General features: G+C 38.4%; 1 protein-coding gene across 1 annotated transcript in view; it reads right to left on the minus strand.

The window, feature by feature from the left end:
* INPP4B (inositol polyphosphate-4-phosphatase type II B) overlaps positions 1–23,219 on the minus strand; it is a 293,656-nt gene that overhangs the window by 36,698 nt on the left and 233,739 nt on the right. Inside the window, 5 exon segments of the mRNA XM_083862435.1 lie at positions 2,533–2,630; positions 5,281–5,421; positions 11,331–11,448; positions 12,396–12,519; positions 14,044–14,216. Of these exon segments, the coding sequence (XP_083718561.1) occupies positions 2,533–2,630; positions 5,281–5,421; positions 11,331–11,448; positions 12,396–12,519; positions 14,044–14,216 (654 nt within the window).

Genomic DNA, 23,219 nt, shown 5'->3' on the forward strand with positions numbered 1-23,219 from the left:
AAGTAATTTAAATATATTCAAAAAGAGCTAAATTGCTCCACTCATGCTGTGCTGAGTGAAAAAAAAAAACCCAACTCACAAACAAACAAAGGAAAAAAAAATGAGGAAAAAGTACATCCAAACTAGTTTTGCAATAATCTTAATGTGGATTGTTTTAACTCTGTATTACAAGTCCTGATTGTACACTTAGATAATGCAGAGCACATAAAAACACACCACACTGTTAGACTATTACACTTATGGCTGCATCTGCTTCTTTAAAACACAGAATACACAATGACAAAGATGCTTTGAGATTATGCAAATGTATCAGTAAACGCTCTATTGCTTCCAGCCAGCTTTCCTGTGGTGCACATCAGAAAATGCAACATCTCAGAGGGGTGACTTCACCACAGGTACATCAAGAGTCCCTAATTTATAGCACTGCCAAGTGAGTTGCACCTTGACTGGAAATGATCAATTGCTTAAACTCCTTGGGTCCCCCACAGTATTAAAACATCAAATCAAGCTCATGGATTGCAAGGAGGAGAAGCCTGGCAGTACCAAATAGCCTTGCTGTTTTTAGTTAATTATGTACTACTAAACAACAATCTTACATTTTTGGACCTCTATCACCCTTAGCATTTCCATAAAAGCAGCACCATTTTGGCACCTCAACCAGGGGTATATTTGATCAGCATTTTTGGGTAGGAATCTTTTTGGGAACACACTCTTATTTTCCGTTTCTGCTAAAAGAATTTAAGAGGTTAAGAAACAGGTGAAGTGTTGAAGTGTATGTTCATCTTAAAGAAGACAAAGTCAGTGTATGCTTAGTTATAAGCAAGAATATTATTGGCAAGGGGAAATACAGACATAAGAGGAAATCTAATAGTAAAGATGGCAAAACCTTTCTGGGAGTGGAAAATTGAATTCTTTGAAAGGGAATATATGAATGAAGCAAGGGAGACTGCCAAAGGTGGATGCAACACCCTGGCAAACAGGGCTGTGAGTCCTCACATTCTCTTGGGCTTTATGAGCAGTGTTTGGAACTAATAGCTTTGGGAACACAGTCCTGCATTTATTTTGTAGCACAGATTTAGCACTACAGGAAATTATCTGGAAAGGTGGGACAAAACCATCAAAGAGCCATCAATACTGAATGCCTCTCACCTGGCCCCAGCATCAGGGCTGCTGCCAGCCTTATATGGAGGTTTGTCTTCCAGAGGTGGGGGAACAGGGAAGGGATAAAGTCTGCCTCCAAATGAACAAGTTTGAGAGCTTCACTTTTTTTCCTGGGGCTGGTTTAAAAGGCAATATCTCCAAGGAAGAGTGATTCCATATACTGGCAGGGAGCTACTGGGAAGGGCACTGGAATCAAGAGGTGTTTGGTGTTCCATAAAAATTTGTATAGAGACTCAGTTCTCAAAGGTAGAGAAAAAAGCAAGAGGGTTACAATAAACAGAAAAGACATGATGAACTAGACAAGATCAGTTCTCAAAAGCCTGCATGGTCTGGAAGAAGTCCAGGAACTGTGTGGCTCACTAATAATCCTGCAGGAAGGCAGTACAACTTTCAATTCTGTTAATGAAAAGCAGCCAATACTACCGGCATGCAAATTTTTGCTTCTATATCATAAAATCCATTTATGAGGTAGCAGATCTACCTCAGCCCTAGACTGGATGAGGCTAGTTTTTTGAGGATATTATCTTGGCAAGATTCCCCTAAATTAATTACCCAACTTTGTGTATGAGTTTCTCTGTAGTTATCCTAGAAATACTAGGTCTGTGGGTGGATGGATGGGCCTCCTGCCCACCATTTAGGAAGAGAGCTTTTGCTTCTGTCAAAATCATTAACAAATTAAAAAATCATCCTGATTTAAGAGATAAACACGTATTCATAACAGTGATGTATCAAAGCTTTACACAGGATTTAAAAATCAGGCTGTTAAATCTGCAACATTTGGGATTACAGTTTGGGCATTAATACTGCTTTAACAGGATTAGATTGATGGAAATATCTTTCCAGTCCTTGCTTTTGGCAATCAGAGTAACAGCATAGTAATGCTTATGATATGGAATTTCTATAAAAGTGGAACACAGGGCCTATTCTAATGAAACCTTGTTATTCATATCATGATGATGGGGCTCATTGCTTGTATTTGCATCTGCAGATTTCTCAGTGGTTCAGCAAACCTCAACACATTTTCAGAATAAGAACAGAGGGAATGACTGAAGCTGATGAAATTTCCCACCAAGTATTTCTGTACCAAACCAGCAGGTACAGACTGTCCTCTAACTGAAATATTAAGAAACTTATTAAAATAATAACTTAAAATAGCTGTTCAGTTCATCATTCCTTATTTCATTCTCTCTATAGTTTCTGCTATGGCAATGGGCCTGAAATCACTCTTGAGATCAGCAGGTCTGTGTAGAGATACATAATATTTAAATTTATGGAACAAATTATGGAATTCTACTACTATGACTGCCTTGTAACCTTTTACCCATCAAAGCTTTTCAAAGCCATCTGGACAACACATTATTTTGTACTCACAATCAGGAGGCATTTTTTCCGTAAATAACTTGTAATATTCTTTGAGAAGTTCTAAGTTTTCCTGGTTAATGTTTTCCTGCAAAGTGGTATCTCCAAACCTATGAAAATATACAATAAATTATTAAAATAACCCGAAGCCCACAAACCAAAACAAAGATAAATTATCCTTCATAATTATTTCGTTGCATAAAGAAATAACTTTGATTTTATATTACTTGTTTTATAGTGCTGAATGTATTAGATTTTGTCAAACATGCACTAGTTAAGTTCTTCTGTGCTTTGGAACTAATTTTTGGAAACGAGATCATCCCTGATGGATAATTTCCAAAACTTTACTAACAAAGCAATCCATGTACAAACATACAATAAGGCACTTATTCTTTTTGCCCTCATGAATCCTGAGTAAATGGAAAGGCACTTTGGGGGAATTCCAAATGGGACCATAGGCAGAGAACACCAACTCCTCCATCTCTTGGTGCTTCTGTTGCTTAAGCATATTATTTTCAACAAGAGCTGGACAGCATGGAAGTGACACAATATTGAAGAGAAGTTTAGCCACAAAGTAACTATAGTTATATAAACAAATATCTTTCTCATTGAGATCAAGATTTCTACAACAGCCACATTTCAAATGAAAAAAAAAATAAAATACAGGAGATATGATTGTAAAAACAGGAATGTGCCATGGGCAGTTAGGGCCAAGTTTTTGCAATTCATCTTTGAATAGCTTTGAAATGGAAATGGAGGAGTACAGGAAGAGAGGCATGGGCAGGTAAGTGAGAAACTCAGAGAGAAAGGGACACAGATATGAAGACACCAAATATATTGCTATATTGTGTACAAGGGAGGTAAATATTTCAATGGGCCAAAGGGAGAAGACTTGGCTACTTCCTCAGTAGCTGTTGCTGAACTGCCACATGAGAATGTTTCTTTTAAATCAGAAATATTCTCAAGTGTATTCTATTAATTTTTTTTTTTATCGAATAGAGTAACATTTCCTAGAAATTTGCCACAAAAATGTTTTTATGTTCGCATGTTCTTTATCCCAGAATCCCCCCCATATTTTTAGCCAAAAATCATGTGCAGTGTTTTCAGTCTCAAAAACAACTTTAGGAGTTAACAATATTTCAAATTAAGACAAAAGCAGACTAACTGCATGCAGAAAAGCTGCTTCTGCATTGAATTGATTTGCTTGGTAAATATTAGTACATATCCATATTTATAGATATGTGGGTGTTGTGTTTTCTCTCATGGCTTTCTTTGTGCACAATGTAAAACAACCTCTGGGAACAGTACCTCCTGCCACTTCACCTGCAAGCCAGGCATCTTTTCATACCATCTCCTCTACAAGTCCCCAGGTAATCAGGCTATTTCTATATGTTGTCAAATTTTTCTTCAGAATATTTGTAACTCTCAGTCCTTCCTGCCTATCCCACACATGTTAAGTTCTCACCAGTTTGCTTCTTGGTTAACACATCATGCCTTATCTCTTATTTTAAAGGAAAACAAGATGTGTCCCCAATCAAAACTATAATGACTGAACTTGTTAGGTTTGCACATTTTGACTTTGGCCATGTCATTCCTCCCAGTGCTTTCCTCTTTCTGGCACCAAGCATAACCTATTTTCATTTTCAAGAAGTTTGCAAGTTCTCTAACCAACTACCCAACTCTTTCACCAGTAAAAAGCCAGTTTTTACTGTCTTTCGATTCAGTCTATGTCTCCCATTTCAATTTTCTGCCTAAAATTTCTCATATATCACCACTCAACTTAGAAAAGTCTCCCATAAACATTCACAAAGCTACCTGATGGCATTCTTTAGTAGTCTTCTTTAAAAGACTGGTTTTACTTGGCTGTCTACAAAGAGCAGGTGGTGAAACTCCTGTGGTGCTTAACTTCTTTCCTGTTGTCCAGGTTAAGGATTGTCACTGTCTCCCTCTATTACTCCAGCTGCACTTTTGCAATAATTTTTGGCTTATAGTGAACACAACCTAAAGGTAAGTATTATGTATTTTGGATGCTCTGTTAATAAAAGCAGCTGAAAGAAAAAAAGTTTTTAAAAAGTAGCTGCCTTGACTTCTACCTTGCAGCTTTAGCACTGCACAAACATGATAATTTAACATGACCGACAGATACCCTTCCCTTGGAAGAGAAAATTAATACGTTGGTGAAACTTTGACTATTATTATACTAATTAATTAGTTTCCAGCAATCTGTTGCAGAGGAGTACTAATAACATGTCAGAACTTTATCAGCCTTTACATTTCTGCAAACATACTACTAATGCATTCCCTATTACTAACTACCACTCAACAACCCTGGAGAAGAGCCCTAAAAACCTGAAAAAATTTCTCTAGCTTATGACTTGTCCAGACTCTTCAACCCCACCTCTAAGATATAAGAATTTTGAATTTTCACATTCTTTTTGGAGAATTTCAAAGTACTGCATATAAACAAAATTCTGCATCTGTGAAATAGAAATCCATTTTGCATCTGTAGCCAAGAGAAACGTGGCACCAACTCTGTGAAATGAATCCCTACTTATGGTCCTATCTTCATCTGGACTTTTTCATTGTTCTGCATTGCTTCATAGCTTGTGTTTGTTTCCTTTAATACCTTTCAAAATACACACAGAGTCAATGTGAGATGGTCCAAGAGCAAATAACAAAGAGATTTATTTTTAATCCTGAGAGATATCTTGTACCAGCATGGAGTACTTGGACAGAAAATGAAACATGACTTTTTCTTACCTCTCTGCCAGTGTTTGCTGTTCATTGATTCCAACATTAAAGAGCACCGGATACATATGAAGCAGCTTTCCTTCTTTAATCTCTTGTGGCAGCAGCTCAAACATCTTTGCTGGAAGCTGGACCTCTATAATGTAATGTTCACTAGAAAAAATAAAAACAAGAATAAGGATGGGGTTCTTAATTGGTTTGCTTAAAATAATCTTCCTAAATTATAGAGAATGTGTAGATTTACAAATCTTTCCCTTTTTCCCTTAATTGAATCATAAAAAGGGATGATTCAGCTTGCTTGTTTTAAGACTATAACCAAGCTATATGAGGAAAGGTAGATATAACTCTATCTAACTATAAACTAACTACTTTACTGAAGTGAAAATAGGAACTAGGGATGAAAGCAGCCAAAAAAAAGTCCTCTGCTACCAAAATATCAATAAGAATATCTCAACTCTTAAAATACATCTTGCTGAGTTACAAAAACAACTTACTTCCAAAGTCACAACTTGATCTGGTATCCACTCTAAAAGTATTATGAGCAAAAACCTTTCACAAAAACCCAAAGTAAAACTCTCATTTCCTTCAGTGGCTGGATTTTCTCCCTGGGGGTAGAAAGCATCACCAATAACAAAATTGTCTTTGTGAAGATAATAACTGAAGGCTCATTACACAAACACAAATCCTGTTTTAGGAGAAAGGATATGATATATAGCAGGTTTTGGGCTTATACTTACATTTGGTCTGACTATGAAAAATGTACAACTTTGGCTGCCAGGCCAAATTCTGACCACACAGAAGCCCCAAGTTGGATTTCACCTGCCTTTGAGAACTGAGGCCTGACCCCACAACAGAAACAATGGGATGATGTTAACTTAGCTTTTATAACCTTCCTTTCCACTGTTAGAGCAATCAATCTAAAGAAAAAAAGAACAGAATAGAAGCAAGCCCATTTGTTTCCAGGATCTGGTGTTTCAATCAGAGAGGGCTGACTGATAATGGAAGCTGAAATTTTCGCTCTTGCAGAGAACATTTGGAATATGACACCAGAAACAAGGGGTATTATAGCAACAGGAGGGAAGGAGGATCTATCCTGCTTACAGAAGTCAGGCCAAGGAAGTTACACAAGCTTTGTATGTAAATTTAAGATGGATAATTGTTTGGACCTATTCAACTAGTCACGAAGTTCCTCCAACTCTTCAACCACATACTTGGTAAAGAATAAAAATACCATCTGGATTACCCATGTGGAGAATTTGGGTGAGAAAAGACACAAAACCTTGAAGAAAAAGGATAGTAAAGAATGTGGTTCCCACGACCTCTGCATAGCAGGAATAATGCTCAGCCTGCCTGAGAGCCCTCCTGGCTGCTGTCGAGTGCTACCGGAACATTCCTATGATGGAGTGCTCTGATGAGTTGAGAAGAAATGTTGGTTTAGTCTAATTCAAAGAGCATACGCTACAGAACCAAAATGCCACCAAATTACTGCATTGTTACATTTCACTACTCCCCAAATCACTACAAATCTCTGCATATGAAAGAACACTGAGAAATACTGATCTTCAGGCACGATAAATTAGTATAAGAACAATTTGAGACTTTCCCTCTTGTCTTTTTTCTTTTTCAAAACACTTTTTGAAGTTTCAGAGATAATCCTTGGTAACTTTAAAAAGTCAGTTACCAATTGCACAATGAAAACAATGCATTTCTGATTATGGAAGAAAAAGGTTATAAAGCTATGACAGAGCTGTCTAGAAAGTCCAGGAATAGTGCTGAAGTCGAGTGGAGGCAAAAAAAGAAACAATTCTAAGTACTGAAATCTGGAGGACTTGTTTGGCATCAGTTTGCCAAAGATCTTATAGGTCTACTGATTCTACTTAGAGAAGAAAAAGAAATATAACAGTAAATTTTATTGTGATATGCTTTCTCTCTTTTATGGCTAGATTCAGTGCAGAGCATTCAGGTGATTTTTGCAGGAGATAGATTAGGTGGGTACAACATTTTCCAATGAGATGGAAAAATCAGTACATAATTTTTAACATTTAATGACCTTTCAGGAAAACAGAGTGGAGAAAGCAAGCATGTGTTTTAAGAGGCTAAATAATAAATCTTCATCTATTTAAGAAGAAATTGTATAAAATTAGGTCTTAAATATCTAAATGTATATAATTTGCCTAAACAGGACTGCTTAAAGATATCCTTCTCTAACTTTCTTTGCATTATTCTCTAATATTTTTTAACATCACAGATGAAGATAGAAAACACTTGTAGTCCTGTTAGAACACTTCTAAAAAGTACCCCCCACATGGCTGGGGGTCATGGATTCTGCACCTGTTTTGAGTTGGCTAAAATTGCACACCTTTAGCTCACTGCAGTAAACCCAAAACAAGTCATTTACACGGACTTTGTATTGTAAAAGAAAACAAAAAATGCACACATGATCAGTCACAGCAGCTCAGCTTGGAGGTTCTTTATCCAGCTCTTCTTTCAGCTGAGTGCACTATTTTAGATCACTTCAGTGTGGCTTTAAGTGCTAGTCCAGTTTTGGGCCTTTTTGAAAACATGGTGTAAGATATTGTGATACCTTGAAGTTCATGTGTAGAACCATAGAATGGTTTGGGTTGGAAGGACCTTGAAGATCATCTAATTTCAATTCCTCTGCCAGGCAGGGATACCTTTCACTAGACCACGTTGCTCAGAGCCCCATCCAACCTGGTCATGAACACTTTCAGGGATGGGGCATCAACAACTTCATAGTGCAGTCTGTTTCAGTCCCTCACAGCAAAAAATTTCCTCCTAACATCTAACCTAAACTATCTTCTTTTAATTTGAATCTGTTCCCCTTTGTCCTGTCTCTCCACGCCCTTGTAAAAGGTCCCTCTCCAGACCTCTTGTAGCCCCATTTGGTATTGGAAGATGCTGTAAGGTCTCCCTGGAACCTTGTATTCTCCAACGTGAACAACCCCAAGTCTCAGCCTGACTCCACAAGAAATGCTCCAGCACTCTGATCATCTTCATTAAGTCCTCTGACTCCAATAGCTCTACATCCTTCTTATGTGGGGTCCCAGAACTGCACACAGTACTGGAGGTGGGGTCTCATGAGAGCAGAAGAGAGAGGGAAAGCCATCTCCCTTGACCTGCTGGGCACGTTGCTTGTGATGCAGCTCAGGACATGGTCAGCTTTCTGAGCCACATTCTCTCAAATGAACCCACCTAGCTGATCTGGGAAAGCCAGTAGACCCAACCTTTTTGGACTTCAGCAAAGCTTTTGGTACAGTCTGTCATGGTATGCTCCTGGACAAGATGTCCAGCACACAGCCAGATAACTGTGTTATGTGGTGGGTGAGCAACTGGCTTACAGGTCAGGCACAAAGGATTACAGGGAATGGGGTGACATCAGGCTGGTGTCCAGTCACTAGTGGGGTTCTGCTGGGCATCATCCTTGGCCCTGTGCTCTTCAACATCTTCATTAATGGCCTGGATGCAGGACTCAAAGGAATGCTAAGTAAGTTTGCTTACAACAGTCAATTGGGAGGAGTTGTCAACTCCCTTGAGAAGACCTCAACAACTTAGAGAGATGGGCAGTCATCAGTTCTAGAAAGTTCAACAAGTGAAGGGCCAGATTCTGCACCTGGGATGGGGCAACCCTGGCTGTACGGAGAGACTGGGAATGAGAGGCTGGAGAGCAGCGCTGGGCAAAGGGCCCTGGGGGCCCTGGTCCACGGAAAGCTGAATGTGAGCCAGCAGTGCCCTGGCAGCCAGGAGGGCCAACCCTGTCCTGGGGACATCAGGCCCAGCACGGCCAGCCAGGCAAGGGAGGGGATTGTCCCCTCTGCTCTGCACTGGGGTGACCTCACCTCCAGTGCTGGGGGCAGGTTTGTGCCACAATGTAAAAAAGACATGAAACCATTAGAGAGGGTCCAAAGGAGGCCATGAGGATGGTGAAGGGCCTTGAGGGGAAGCTGCATGAGGAGTGGGTGGGGTCACTTGGTTTGTCCAGCCTGGAGGAGACTGAGGGGAGACCTCAGTGTGGTTATAACTTCATCAGGAGGGGAAGCGGAGGGACAGGCACTGATCTCTTCACTCTCCTGAGCAGTGACAGGACTCAAGGAAACAGCCTGAAGCTGTGTCAGGGGAGGTTTAGGCTGGATGTCAGGAATAGGTTCTTCACCCAGAGAGGTGGTTGAGCAGGTGGAACAGACTCCCCAGGGAAGTCTCACAGCATCAAGCCTGACAGAGTTCAAGAAGCATCTGAACAAAGCTCTCAGGCACAGGGTGTGATTCTTGGGATGTCCTGTGCAGCGCCAGAAATTGCACTTGATGATGCTTGTGAGTCCCTTCCAACTCAAAATACTGTGTGATTCTGTAAAGAACGTTCAAAAAGTGCATATTTTGGCCTCTAATAAAAGTTCCTGAACAGAACTGCACCTCCCCTGGGTGGCCAGTGTCAGCTACCCACACCAGCAGGTCAGGGCACTGCTAGACAGTGCCACACACTTTGGATTGATTTGTTTGTGCACACAGAATCTCAGGCTTAAGCACTTCCCTACAAAAAACAATTACAAGTGAACATGCTGACTCTTCAAGATAAAAATTTGTAGCTTGATTTTCTGTCTTGCGTTTCTACAGTCTTTTAGTCTCATTTATTGAGCCACATCATGTAACAACCAAACTGATCTAAAAATTGAGGGTTTCTTAAACAATTATTAGAAAATAACTAGGTTTTCCACCGTTTTCTCTTCTTATGGTTGACTTCCAATGCTGTCTGATAGGAGCAGTCTCCTCACCGCTCTAAGAGGAATGGGACTCCTCCACATAAGCCTTATAGATTTTATTTTTTTTCTGCTACCAATCCCATCCAGTGAATATCTGCCAGTAAGTACAGTACAGAAATCAAGGGCTGTAGCTTTTCTTCCTAAACACTGACTGCTCCATCAATAAAGAATGCCTGAGGCAGCTGAAAGCTCAGATCTCCTTCAAATCCAGGACCTCCTGGTGTGACAGCTCAGTGTACCACAGTAATGGCATCAAGCCAGTAAATGTGGATGCTGGATTTTTCAGCATTTTTGACTGCTGTGATTTACAAAGGATGTATTTCTTCTGTTTTATGCATACATCATAATTATTCTTAATTATTCCCAATGTGTTGCCTATTCTACTCCAGCCTTCCTGTTATTTATTTCAATCCTTTCTCAGAAAGCCCATACGATGAGAGTGGATCATCCAGAATAATTAAGTAAATCCATGGTGAAAGCCCCCTTCAGAGGAAATATATTTTCTAAAAGTTGCTGCTTTTAGCTGGATTTAATTTACAGTCATCTTAAGCATAATGATACTATTAAGGAAGTGATTTCTACAAAAGTAAAAACATTTGGAGCTTCAGACTGGAATAACACTAAAGAGGAAAAATCCATTTCAATCTTGTTAACCCTTAAAGAGCCAAAATTAATGGAGTATTGCAGTTTATGTCCTGATATTCAGCAGTACTTACATGACATTCATAAAGTGTAAGTGATTTTGTGCAAGGATTTCTGAGATAGCTTATGTCCTGTGTGATTTTCAGTAGCTAAAAAAGGCTTCCTTTTTTAAAAGTGACCATTAAGTTTGGAATGCTAAATGGCATCTGAGTTTTTTGGTTTCCATCCTAAAAACAATCAAGGCCTAACTCTTGAAATTGCAATTTCATTTCTCACACTGAAATACAAATTCTGGACATTCAAAACCAAAAGTTCTCAGTTAGTGGCAGCATTTGTAAATAATGACCTTGTCACCTGTCTAGGATTCAATATCTGTGTGGGAATAATGCACCAGAAGCTCTGCACAACACAGACATTGTTCTGATTAATGTATATTAGTAACTGGAACTTTCAGCTTTTTATCAGGGGAGTAACCCAGAGCTTACTGGCCTTTAAAATCCCTACTACTTCACCTTCTGAAAAGCAACACTACTGCACTTTCCATAAAATAGAATTCAGCAACACAAAAACCATTAGCTGGGCTTCATGGGCTACAGATTAAAACTGCAGCTTTGTTTTCTGGGCTCCAGGAAACAAAGTTCTTACCGCCTTCCAGTTATAATAGGCAAAAAATCTTCTGATTTGGCTTCAATTACTTTAAACTTTACTTTCTGCAAATCTGAAATGCCCACAGCCATGTCTTCTAGCATCCCTGCTTCTTCACCTACATGAAAAGATTAAAGAGATTATTAACAGCGTTGGCAGATCAGTTGCTGTATAGGTTAGAGTTAAGCAATGTGAGGATTATATTTTCCAGTCTGTGCGTCTAAAAATCACAGTTCTAAATCCACATTACAGTAACCTACATAAAACCAGACTGATTTCTAGAACTGCTGACAATTCTGTGGCCTAAATGGTAACTATGAGTATTAAATGGTAACTATGAGTATTAAGCAACTCTGAAAATCAGCCTGCTCTATATAGGCATAGAATAACCTCAGAAAAGCCATTTTTGTCTATTCTGGAAGTGTTTAAAAGGCTGTCCTGCTGATGGAGGACAAAGGTTTTGAGAATAACAATGAGCATCGTGCAAAACGGAGGAGACAGAGATCTCCAAGCGAGCAACTGCATTAAAATAGCTGCACAAATGCTAAATCCCTCTACTTGGGTCAAAATCTCTGATTTGGGGAATGATTCCAATAGATCTAGTTCAAAGTTTGAAACATAAGGCTGTTTCTCCCTCCAAATTTCCTTTTTAATACCTATCAAACAATGGCATCTGTAACAAACTATGAATTAAACAGTTTCCAGGCTTTCTTCACATTATCAGCACTGGTGATCAGGGCCGGGGCTGATAGCAGCAGTCACTGTTGTTTGGATTAGCTTTATAAACCTGGTATCTTGGGTCAGGTCTGCATGGAACAATTAGCAGGTCATGTTCTCTGAGGAACTCAGACTGAAATAGATTAATAATTTTTGTTGCAGAATTGATAACACAGTATCAATGACTTCGGCTGTGCTATTATGTGCAAGTCTGCTGCCTTGTGAGGACAATATTTGATTCAACAAGTCAAATTACTGGAAACTGCAGAGCAGAGATTCACATAAGAACTTCCTGGGTAAACTTCTGGGCTGGGTACATAAAGAATTTTGTTCAAGAACAATACTTACTATATGTACTAAGGAGTCCTTCATATTGCACCAGCAATCCCACAGTATGAAGCTGTTGTAGAAATCCTTGATCATGTAAACCTGTGTGCAATTTGATTATGAATCCACAGACCAATCCAGCGAGCTGTAAAGATAATTACAGCACATGCAATTAAGAGGTGTACTGTTACAAGACAGATAGTTAAAATGGGCTTACTATCATACACAACAGAGGCAATACCTATATATTTGAGAAAACAGCATAGGTATTTCTGTTCAGTGACTATATACATGATTTCATAATAATATACTATTGATGCTTTTTTTTTTGGTGTATAAAGTAGAGAAATATTTACCTAATTTTTATTACATAATTTTAATTTGCTTTGTGGCATTGTGTGTTATTTACACTGACATAAATCAGACTAGAACCTCATTTGTCAGGCTTTAAACACATAAGACTGTGAATTATGATGGATTTGAAAGGGCTTCAACATCTAATGCAACTGAATCTCCTTAGCAGTTACAACACATAACTTAAGGGAGAAATTAAGTGAAATATTTAGAAGAAATCTGTCTGAAAAAACATGATCTACAGGACAAGACAAAGAGCTTCATTTATTTGCCAAGGGAAGACAGTTTTAAGGAAAGACATGCTAATAGTCTTTAAACAGTTATGCAGTTAAATAGTGTAGCAGTTAAAATACTGCTACAAACTGAAAACAAATAATATGCTCTCTATTTCCAGGGTGACCAGGACAAAAAAACCTCCCTAGCTTGGATGCTGCCTAGCCAGTGCCCTGTGAGGCCAAATCTGGAGTGCTGTTTTCAGTTCTGGGCTCCTTAGGACAAGAAAGACAAGGAACTGCTGGAGATGGTGCAGGGGAGGGACACAAAGATGATGAAGGGTCTGGACCACCTCTCATGGGAGGAGGGGTTGCAGGAGCTGGGCCTGTTCAGTTTGGAGAAGACTGAAGGAGATCTCATTAATACATATAAATACCTCAAAGGTGGGTACCAGGAGGATGTGCCAGACTCTTTCCAGTGGTCCCAAGTGCCAGGATGAGGAGCAAAGGTCATAAACTAAAGCACAAGACATTCCACCTCGACATGAGGAAGAACTTCTCTACACTGATGGTGGCAGAGCCCTGGAACAGGCTGCCCAAGGAGGTTTTGGAGTCTCCCTCCCTGGAGACATTCCAACCCCACCTGGGTGTGTTCTTGTGTCACTTGCTCCAGGTCACCCCTGCCTTGGCAGGGGGGTTGGACTGGATGATCTCCAGAGGTCCCTTAACCCTACCTATTTTGTGATTATGAATATCAGCAAGACATATTCAAAGCTAGACTTGAGAACTATATAATCTAGAAAGTCTAAAAACAGATTTCTGGATCTTTCTTTATGCAAAGGCAGGATTAGGCAACTTTTCCAGTCTATTGCACACCTGCTTCTCTGACTCAGTGATAGAAGTACTACAGATTTCTATTTACTATTTAGTTTCCTGTCACATTATAAAATATTTAGGTGAATATCATGGAAAATAAATGAAAAAGTTGTGTCAAATTGGAAAAAAAAAACACAACAACAAAAAAAGAAACCACAAACACGCGCATGAACAGTATGCTTATAATTACAGCAACAGAAGGAAGTAAGTGACACAAGACAACCTACTGCTTGGCTAAAGACGATGTCTCTTCTTAGGGTCAGCATCAAACACTGGGGCAAACCACACGCAAGTTCCTGGAGCAGGACAAATGCCATGGATTGCTTGGCCCTGGTCACCACCTCTCCCATGCAGTCCTTCAGTGTAATCACCAGAGGGTACAGCTGTTCATACCAGTCACCTAGAACAAAACAGGTCATCTGTTCCAAAGTGGAAAACTCCCAGCGAAAAACCCTTTTCCATGAGGAAGGATGGCTGCAGCGGCTGTGTTAGATCACCCTTCCCTTTAAAACAGCCCTGCAGCTTTCCCCAGACCATTGTGGGACCAGAAATGCCACTGGAGAACATGCTTCTAAGTAGGACTCCATTTTACCACCGGGACTGGGGTTAAATCCCTGGTCTGAATCTGTGAAACAAGGCACTGTGAAACAATGGCCTTTTCCAACAGTTCCAACATCTCTGTAAAGCTTGTATTTAAGTATCAAAGAGTATACAGGGAGACACACAAAACCTCTTTTAGCACATAAATACAGTGGAGATGAAGTCCTGCTCTTTCCAGGACTTACAGCTGGCTATGTAAGAAATGAAACACATCAAAAATGCAAAGCCATGAAGAATAACCATATATTTAAGAAAAAGTGGGTCCTTGAGGGCAAAACACAATAACAAATAGGTATCTGGAAGGGTATTGTCTGCTTAATGTACAGGCTGAAAATATAATAAGCTTCAGATCATATTCCAGTTTTTTGTTGTTTTAGCTTCTCTCTATATTGTTCTCTTTTCATATTCAGAGATATTGAACTCATTTTTAGCTATTTCTATCAGAGAGATGTAGAACTATTTTGAAGCATGTTTTGTTCTGTTAAAATATATGCTAGGAATATCAGAAAAAAAACAAAACCTAGTGAAATGCTTGAAACATGTGATTCCTTACTACATTACAAATGAAACAGTGATAACTAGGAATTGAACACTTTACACAAACTTGCCCAATAATCCCAGCTGTTCCTGAATTTTACAGGATTTAATAAAATCAGACCTGCATTGCAGTTGCATACGGCTTTGCCTACCCCTAAGTTGAGCAAATAATGAAAACAAACAAACACATAAATCCCCCTCCCTTCAGAATCTACATCTCAGTTTCATTGTACAATTTAAAATGACAGAAATCAACACTCCAGAAGAATCTATATAAAATGCAACTGACTTAATATAGTCCATAATTAGCTCATATTTTCTATAGATTAGTGTAATTAAGAATCAATGATAATTAAAATCTGTTGTAATTAGGTGCAAGACAGCAGCATGTTGTTTCAGGTAACATTCTGAGTCAGGCCAGTGAAAACTCGTTAATACTGAGGAAGTTCTTTAGGCAAGAAGACACAGCTGCCTGTTGCCAGTCAATTTGGCTGAGCTCCAGAAAAACACATAAATTAATAAAACTGTAGCCAAGAAGACTGGAGAGAACTTTGAAAGCTGGGAGAAATTACAGAAAGTAAGGAGCAGGAATGGGGAACAAGGACAGAGAACAAGGACAGGCACAGAGAACAACCTGAGCTCCTTTATTGTCTTTGTGGTCAGACAACGTGTTCTAACACGGTCATACATATTTAACCATGAGTAAGACTGAGGAAGCATTCCCTGGAAAACAGCAGTTCTGAAGTGAGTGTCATCCTGCCAAAACAGATCATAAGCCACCCCCAGGTACAAGCTCCAGCAAAAAGAGGTGATTTTATACATGTCATTGACTAACAGAGTGATGACACACTGTGTGCCAAGGTCTGGTGTACACGTTTTAAAGAGACTGCTGGAAAAATGGAGAGCTTGCAGAGCAGAGCTACCAAGATTTAGAGTTTAATCTCCTTAAGCTGATGAAAAAGGCTGAGCAGCAACTTGATTTCCCCTCTTCATGAGGAGAAAATAACAAGGACTAACTGGGGTGTTTATTCTAGGGAATAAAAGCAAAAGAACAACCAGAGGCTGCTGAAAAACACAGATGAGTTTAGAAATAAGGTAGACAAAAAGGTGTGATGTACTGGAAGTCAGCATAGACAGACCAGACAATCTAAACTCTCCTTTCAAGTCAAATTACAATCATTTATTAATATAATCAATAAATATATGACAATAAAAGGAACAGCAACAAAATAAGCTCAAAAAGAGGTAATGCAGATCATCTGCATTACACAAACACAGACCACTAAGCAGGGCTGTGTGAGGTAAGAATAGAGTTTGTTGGCTGCTTCTTACTTGAGCAAATAATGAAAAAGATCACACTTGGCCATTTTAAAGTAGACTTGAAGGTACAGCAAACAAAGATTTGTTCCTCTTCTCCGGGAAAAGAGAGCTGAATACAGACACAGCCAAAGATGTGGCAAATACTCTGATAGCCAGGGCAGAAAAAGCAGAATTTCTAGAACTAACCACACTTCTTGAACGTGCAATTACAATTTCAGGTTATGTGGTTACGACTAAAGAGCATTTCTGACAGCCTTTTTCATAAAAGAAGAGCATATACAGACAGAAGAAGGGGAAATGGATTCAAACAGAAAGAGAATAAGTTTAGATTGGATATTAGGACAAATTCTTCACAGTGAAGGTGATGAGGGGCTGGCACAGGTTCCCCAGAGCAGCCATGGATGCCCCATCCCTGGAAGTGTTCAAGGCCAGGCTGGATGGGGCTTTGAGCAACCAGGTCTAGGGGAAGGTGTCCCTGCCCAAGTGCTGAAGATGGGTTGGAATAAGATGCTCTTTAAGGTCCCTTCCAACCCAAACCATTCTTTAATTTTATGAATAGAGGGGGTCTCATACTGGCCACATGTCACATAATATTTAGATCTGTTTTTACTGAGCTGCCACTTAATCAGTCCATCTACACTGTGGATTTTTGTTTCTTCAGGAACATAACTTTGTATTTCTCCTTGCTGAGCTACATCCTAATTTTTCAGTGCTCCTTTTCATCAGGATCCATTCTAATCCTGCTCCCACAGTGCTTAAAGCCTCTCCCAGCTTTAAGCATCTGCAAATTTTATAAGCATCATCCATATTTCATAAGGCAAGTCAGTAATAAAAATACTGAATAATACCGGACCCAGAACAAATGTAAGTGGATTCTCTTCCATGCAGCCTTCCAGGTTGCCAGTAAACAACTGATAACCACCTTCTATTAAAATTTTCCAAATTTGCACATACCTTCTGGTAGCTTTCAAGATAATTTTCTCACAACATTTTTTGAGGGGAGACTACATGCTTGGAATACTAACTTATTAATTTCCTAACATAAGTAATTTTTTGTCTGTAAGAGTTGCATTAAAAAGGAATTCAAAGATTTGAAATCCTCAAGGCCATTTTTTCATTAAATAACATTCATACAAAATTTATTAAAAATAAATCCTACTGAGTACTCAATGTCCCAAACAATACAGAGCTTTACTTACATTTGTATTTGGCTTTTTAGTAAACAATAAAAATTGTAAGTTTGTAGAAAACCTTACCCGAGGAACTGAGAAAATATAAATTATTATGGAATATAGAGTTGCATATGTCACTAGTAAAGAAGAGAACCTTTGGGTAGGTAAGTTTTCCAAAACAATCTTCTACTCCTTGCTCACACTGAAACTTCTCAATCTCAGTTAATAAAGATGTCCAGTCCCCAGAAGGTGGAGCTAGTTGGCAAATCTGAGACGGATTGCATGGTTTCTTGAGAAAGAAGAATGTTCATGAATGGACAAGTATATTCTCATGTTTATGCTTGATTTAAAATCAAGAAAAGCCAACTCTAGGAAGAAAAGAAAAAGGTGCTATCTTTGCTCTGTTAAAATTGCACTGTGTCACTTGTTGTGCAGGATGTCCTGCTGCAAATACTCCAGCAAGAATATGAATGAGGATCATTATCATTGCACAATGGTCCAAAAATCCAGCAGTAACACCTACTTATATGTAAGTACTTCAGCTTGTAAGTTGTTCCTTGAAACTGAGAAGCACTGTGAAACTGAAGTTTGTGAAACAAACAAAAATTTTATTTTGAAGCTTACAAATAAATTCAGTAGATTTTGGAAAAAAATATTGTCTTGTATGCAAGGCATAAATATATAATACTAATACAACTAATAAATAGATATTATTTGTAAAGGGAGCTGCCATGTCTAAAGAAGTTCTCTTAAAGTGACTGTAGAATCATTTTATATATGTTTTAGAATAAAATATCTTTCAGAATACCTTTGCAGAATCACTTCAGGAAAGGAATAATACAAATTATTGCTTTTCACATTCATGGACTCACACACATTGACTCTTCAGACCTCAACTTTCTTTTAAATTAAAATTACAAGATTTGTATCCACAACACAGTGGAAAATCCTTTGAAAAAGGCTGAAGAATTAACTGAATGAGTAAACATCTGAAAAAAGACATTAGGAGCAAGAACAGAAGCAACAAGGAGACTCCAGGATGACTGTCAGGTTGCTAAAATGACATGGGCAGCCTGTCAGTTTGGAACACTTAGCATCCAGAAGAACTGTCAGAGCCTTCTGATGAAGCAAAGAAATTCAGTAGAAAAATTGTGCTAGTCAGCCATTGGAAACTAATACAAGGCATAAAACCTAAACATATTAAGATAAAGAATAGAAGGATGAAATTAAAAAGATAGCACCATCGTTATGCAGTAAGAATGAGATTAAAACAAAAGTGCATGTTTGGCAAAACACTAAGTAAATATTCCATGTCCATTGCCAAGAGAGAGGTGGCAGATCAGTCTGTGACAGGATTTGCCCTTTGGTTACTGGAAAATGCCCTTCAGACCCACGTTCCCATAATCAACAGGCTTGCACAGGCAAATGACCTGCTTAGCACCCAGCTAGTCAGTTCTGCACGCTCATATCCAAGTTGCAATATGTCAAACCACATGTTAAATTTGATAAAGTTTGGCAGAAAAGCAAGCTCCTGCTCTTTGCAAAGTCAGGCCCACTGAAATGCTTATTAAAGTATGCTGGTAACCAAAAAGGAAAAGCACTGATTTTTCAACATAACACTCCTATCTTCTTTTGCCCTAGCAACAGATAAAAAAGCCAATTTTGTCACTGCTGTTTTGTGCCACCTAAAATCCATGAATGGCTTTAAGTCACTTCAAACCTTAAATGGTGTGAAGTAAAAAACTAAACCTTAAATAAAAAGCAGAATGCATAATGTCGTACTCTTAAAGCAAAGGAGGGCACGACAGACATATAAATATAAATGTAGCATATATAAATATAAAAGTGACATATAAATGTAACACCAGATACCCACGAGGTAACCTTTCACTTGAGTTTATCACTTACTACCTGAGCATAAAAATAATCTATGATAGAATCGAAATAATAGAGGCAAAACAACATAAATAAATTGTCTTTATATCACAAATTTAACATTAGACAAACTCTGTTTTAAGGAAAAAGGCAGGCAAATCAAACTAACCAACACAGAGCAGCAGTAAATCCCTAAAAACAGCATGAAATAATTAACCCAGAACTTGATTTTACTCACCTAGGACAGGAACAGTCTTTTAATTTATATTTTTTAAAGGGAGGTTAAAAAAGACTGACTTAGAAGAGTTCAACTTTGCACCATAAAAAGGTCAGTGCCTTATTTCTTTATTTTGCCACTCAGCTCTTGGAGCTCAGTTTGACTCCAGCTGAGGGCTAAGCTCTTTAAGAAAGGAGGAGGCTTTGTACTCATAATGCTGCAGCAGTTCTCAGAGGAACAACAAAAACCTGAATAAGTTTTCTGGTATTCCTGTACTTTAAAGTAGCATTTTACTTTGCACAATTTGAGTGTCCAGAAAAGTGTTTTTAAATTCTTGGGATTTATTATTCCATTGCAATCATCCAAGATTTTCTGCACTGTCACATGGATTAATAGCTAAACCTGAAACCATTTAATCATACAAAGACGAGTATCTCAGCATGTTTAGTCACAGTGAAAACAGAAAGACAAGACAGAAGTTACAAAAGACAAAGCTGAGGAAATCTATTACACTTTAAACATAGGAGTAATGGATGGATCTTGCTCTGTGAATGCTGCGCAGCTAAATATTCTAATATCTTGTTTTAGTTTGTTGATTCAGGTAAATAGTCTTTCTTTCACTAACACATTTTTCAGCTTCTGTTTATAGCCAAAGTACTTAGAGAAAGTACTGCTGAAGGGGTTGTCTTGTATTGCTGGGCTACATTCAGCCCAGGTAAGGATCCTATCAAATAGAAAAGGATGACACAGCAGTGAGAGGAAAAAAGGGAAAAAAAAGGCATAACTAAAATTGATGCAAAGACAAGCTCAAGAGAAAAGAAAAATATGAGGAAGAGGAAGGGAAGAGAAAGTCTTTACATGTGATTGCTCTAAATAAATTAAGTCTGCTACTCAAGGAGACACAGACCATAGGAAAATTTTTCATCTTCCTGACTGAATGATATTTTATAACAAAAGCTTTTTCTGAATATGCAAATAAAACTAGAACATGGCTTTACTTCCCACTGCTACCAGCACTGCATTGGAAGGGATGCACTGAAAGGATGCAGCGCCCACCCCCAGGGCACTGAAAGTAAGAAATTTTGAATCTAGACTTATAGAGTCCCCAACAGGTATCAGATAATACAAGGAAAATTAACCCACATATGTCTGCAGCAATGTGGTATGAATAGAGGTTATCTCTAATTCCAGCTAGGACATGTGGCAACGTTCTCCAGGTGCTCTTTGCTGCCTATGCTGAAGAGTATCAGCAGCCAATTCACAGAGCTTACAATTCCATAATTCACTTAAAGGCAAAATCCAGGTGTATTCACATTGGCAACTTGAATTGTTTGTGATAATGTGGTGGATCCTGTATGTATCAAATGAGGGAGTTGTCACCCAGAGCCAGCAGAGGACTAGCTGGGTGGGAGCTCTGATCGGATGGTACAAGGAGCAGATGGAAACAACAGCCGCTTTCAGCAGCCGAACACGGAGATCTGTCAGGGGCTGCGTAAGCAAAAGAGCAAACTGCTGTGTTTCACTGGCACCTCTAATGCTGCAGGACAGCCTTTCACATTCCAACTCTCACAGAAAATGAAAAGGCAAAAAATAAAAAGAATTTAATGTTGTCACATATTTCTCCAAGGCAAACTAGACTAGAGTTAGAAGAACAACAACAACAAAAAACCCCTCTCCTTAAAAATCCTTCTACTCTTCCTGATTTATCCTGTAGAGGATTCATAATCCTGCAACTGATGAAACCATAGCATGTTACCTTGGTAACTGTAACTCAAATTCAGTCTTTAGAATACACTCAAAGGTCAGACAGCATGAAAAGTTAAAGCTAAGGAAGGTATAATTCACATTGAAAGGCAGAGTACAGAAAAAAAAAGTGCTCCAATATTTCCAATTACAAAAATTCCAAACAATAAATATAAACATGTTTGGAAAAAAAAAGAATATGATCACACAATGTCATCACTGAGACTGCAAATATAAACCTACTTTAGAAAATCCTGAATATATCTTACAACAACATCTATATTTATATGAAGATGCTATTGCATCAAATTATTGTCACAACATTTTCTATCATCTAAAATGAACACGTGCATATTCTTTGAAAGGTTTGTCATTGCTATGTGCTACCAAAACCAGTCAGGTTCACTAAATAAGCAAAAATTTAATCCCATACTTTAAGGCATATTTGTCAATATTTTGTTCAAAACTCTGTATTCTTTTTTCTTACAAAAGCAGCCCAATTTCTCTGAGGATTAACTGCAGCACTAAAGCAGTTTCAGTCTCAATCAGTGCCAATACATTTGCAGCATTAATGAAATACATTATGCCCAAATACACTCAAATTATGTATAATATATAATAGCAAGATGTGGTAAGCTCTTTATTTATGTCACAACTGTGAATTGTAAGTAGCAAAAAAGTCTGTAATTTTAGAAACATATCTCTAGGTGTACACCCAGTATGATTTTGTATCTTGGAAAATGCTGTGAACTCATAACCAGGCTTCAAGTGTAAAATCAAGCAGAATTAAGGCCAAATTTATAACTGTAAACTTGGAATCTCAACCTCTCTGTACCTGCTTCACAGTGCACCTCTAGGGTTTCATGTTGAATTTCAGAGGGAGATGCAGAGAAAAACAAACATCTAAACCCACATTCCCACAGAGAAGTCAAGCATGAAAAATTCTGGGCTCAAAGTTTTGAAAATCATTAGGGAACCAACTTTGGCACAAAACTGGATAGCTCTTCAGAAAGAGCTTTAAAGATCTTTAAAGTTAGTCCTATAAAAGAAAGCAATTTTAAAACATCTCCATTTTTACATGACCTTGAAAGTCCTATAAACTGTCCAAGGCATTCCAAAAATGATATTTTACTCAAAAAGAATATGAAAATACAGAAGTATGCACCCCAAATCTCTGCAGTTCTCATGTGAGGGAGTGTTACAGAACTTTCAGGATAGCTCAACAAAAGCACTGACTGCTCCCTCTGAAGGAGACCTGTACTGATTCAAGAGAAATAGGGATGGCTCTGAAATGAAAGAAAAAGGAAGAATTTATTCCAGCACCATAGCAGCTTGGCCTCCCACCAGCTCCAGAAGACAACTTCTCAGCTGGATGAAACCCATCTATAATTTTTAAACATTACAGTTATCATTATTGCTTAGCAAGAGCTACCTTTCTTTCTACTTGTTGGCTGTTTATTATAGTACTTAAAATGATCTAGCTTTCCTTTATTTTTTTTTTTTTTTCAGCTTGTGACCTAAAAGCTCTAACCAATATTCCATTTGCCTGTGTAGGGGGTGAGCCTGAATCAAAGTTATGAGCACACTAGAATAAAAGACTCAAATGGACTGCTTAATCCCATATCATGGCATATAGCAAAGGACAGGTTCAGGGGGAGAGAGTGAAGGAAATTATGTACAAGTTCATGTTGGCATGAACTAGGCATGTCAGAAAGCATTCCAAAATAATTATTCTAAATCATACCTTTTCTTTCAGATAGAGGAAAGAGGTCTGGAAATCTGAACTTTTGTTTGATAACTATGAAATACAGACAAAACCCACGACATGCATTTCTATGCATACACACACAAATGCACTGCAGTCTCTTGGGGGAAAGTTTGTACTACCAAGGTTTGTACTTGGGTGAAAGTGTACTACTACCACTTTACCTGCAAAACA

This window comes from Zosterops lateralis (assembly GCF_965231275.1).
Source record: "Zosterops lateralis genome assembly, chromosome: 5".
Taxonomy (NCBI): Eukaryota; Metazoa; Chordata; class Aves; order Passeriformes; family Zosteropidae; genus Zosterops; species Zosterops lateralis.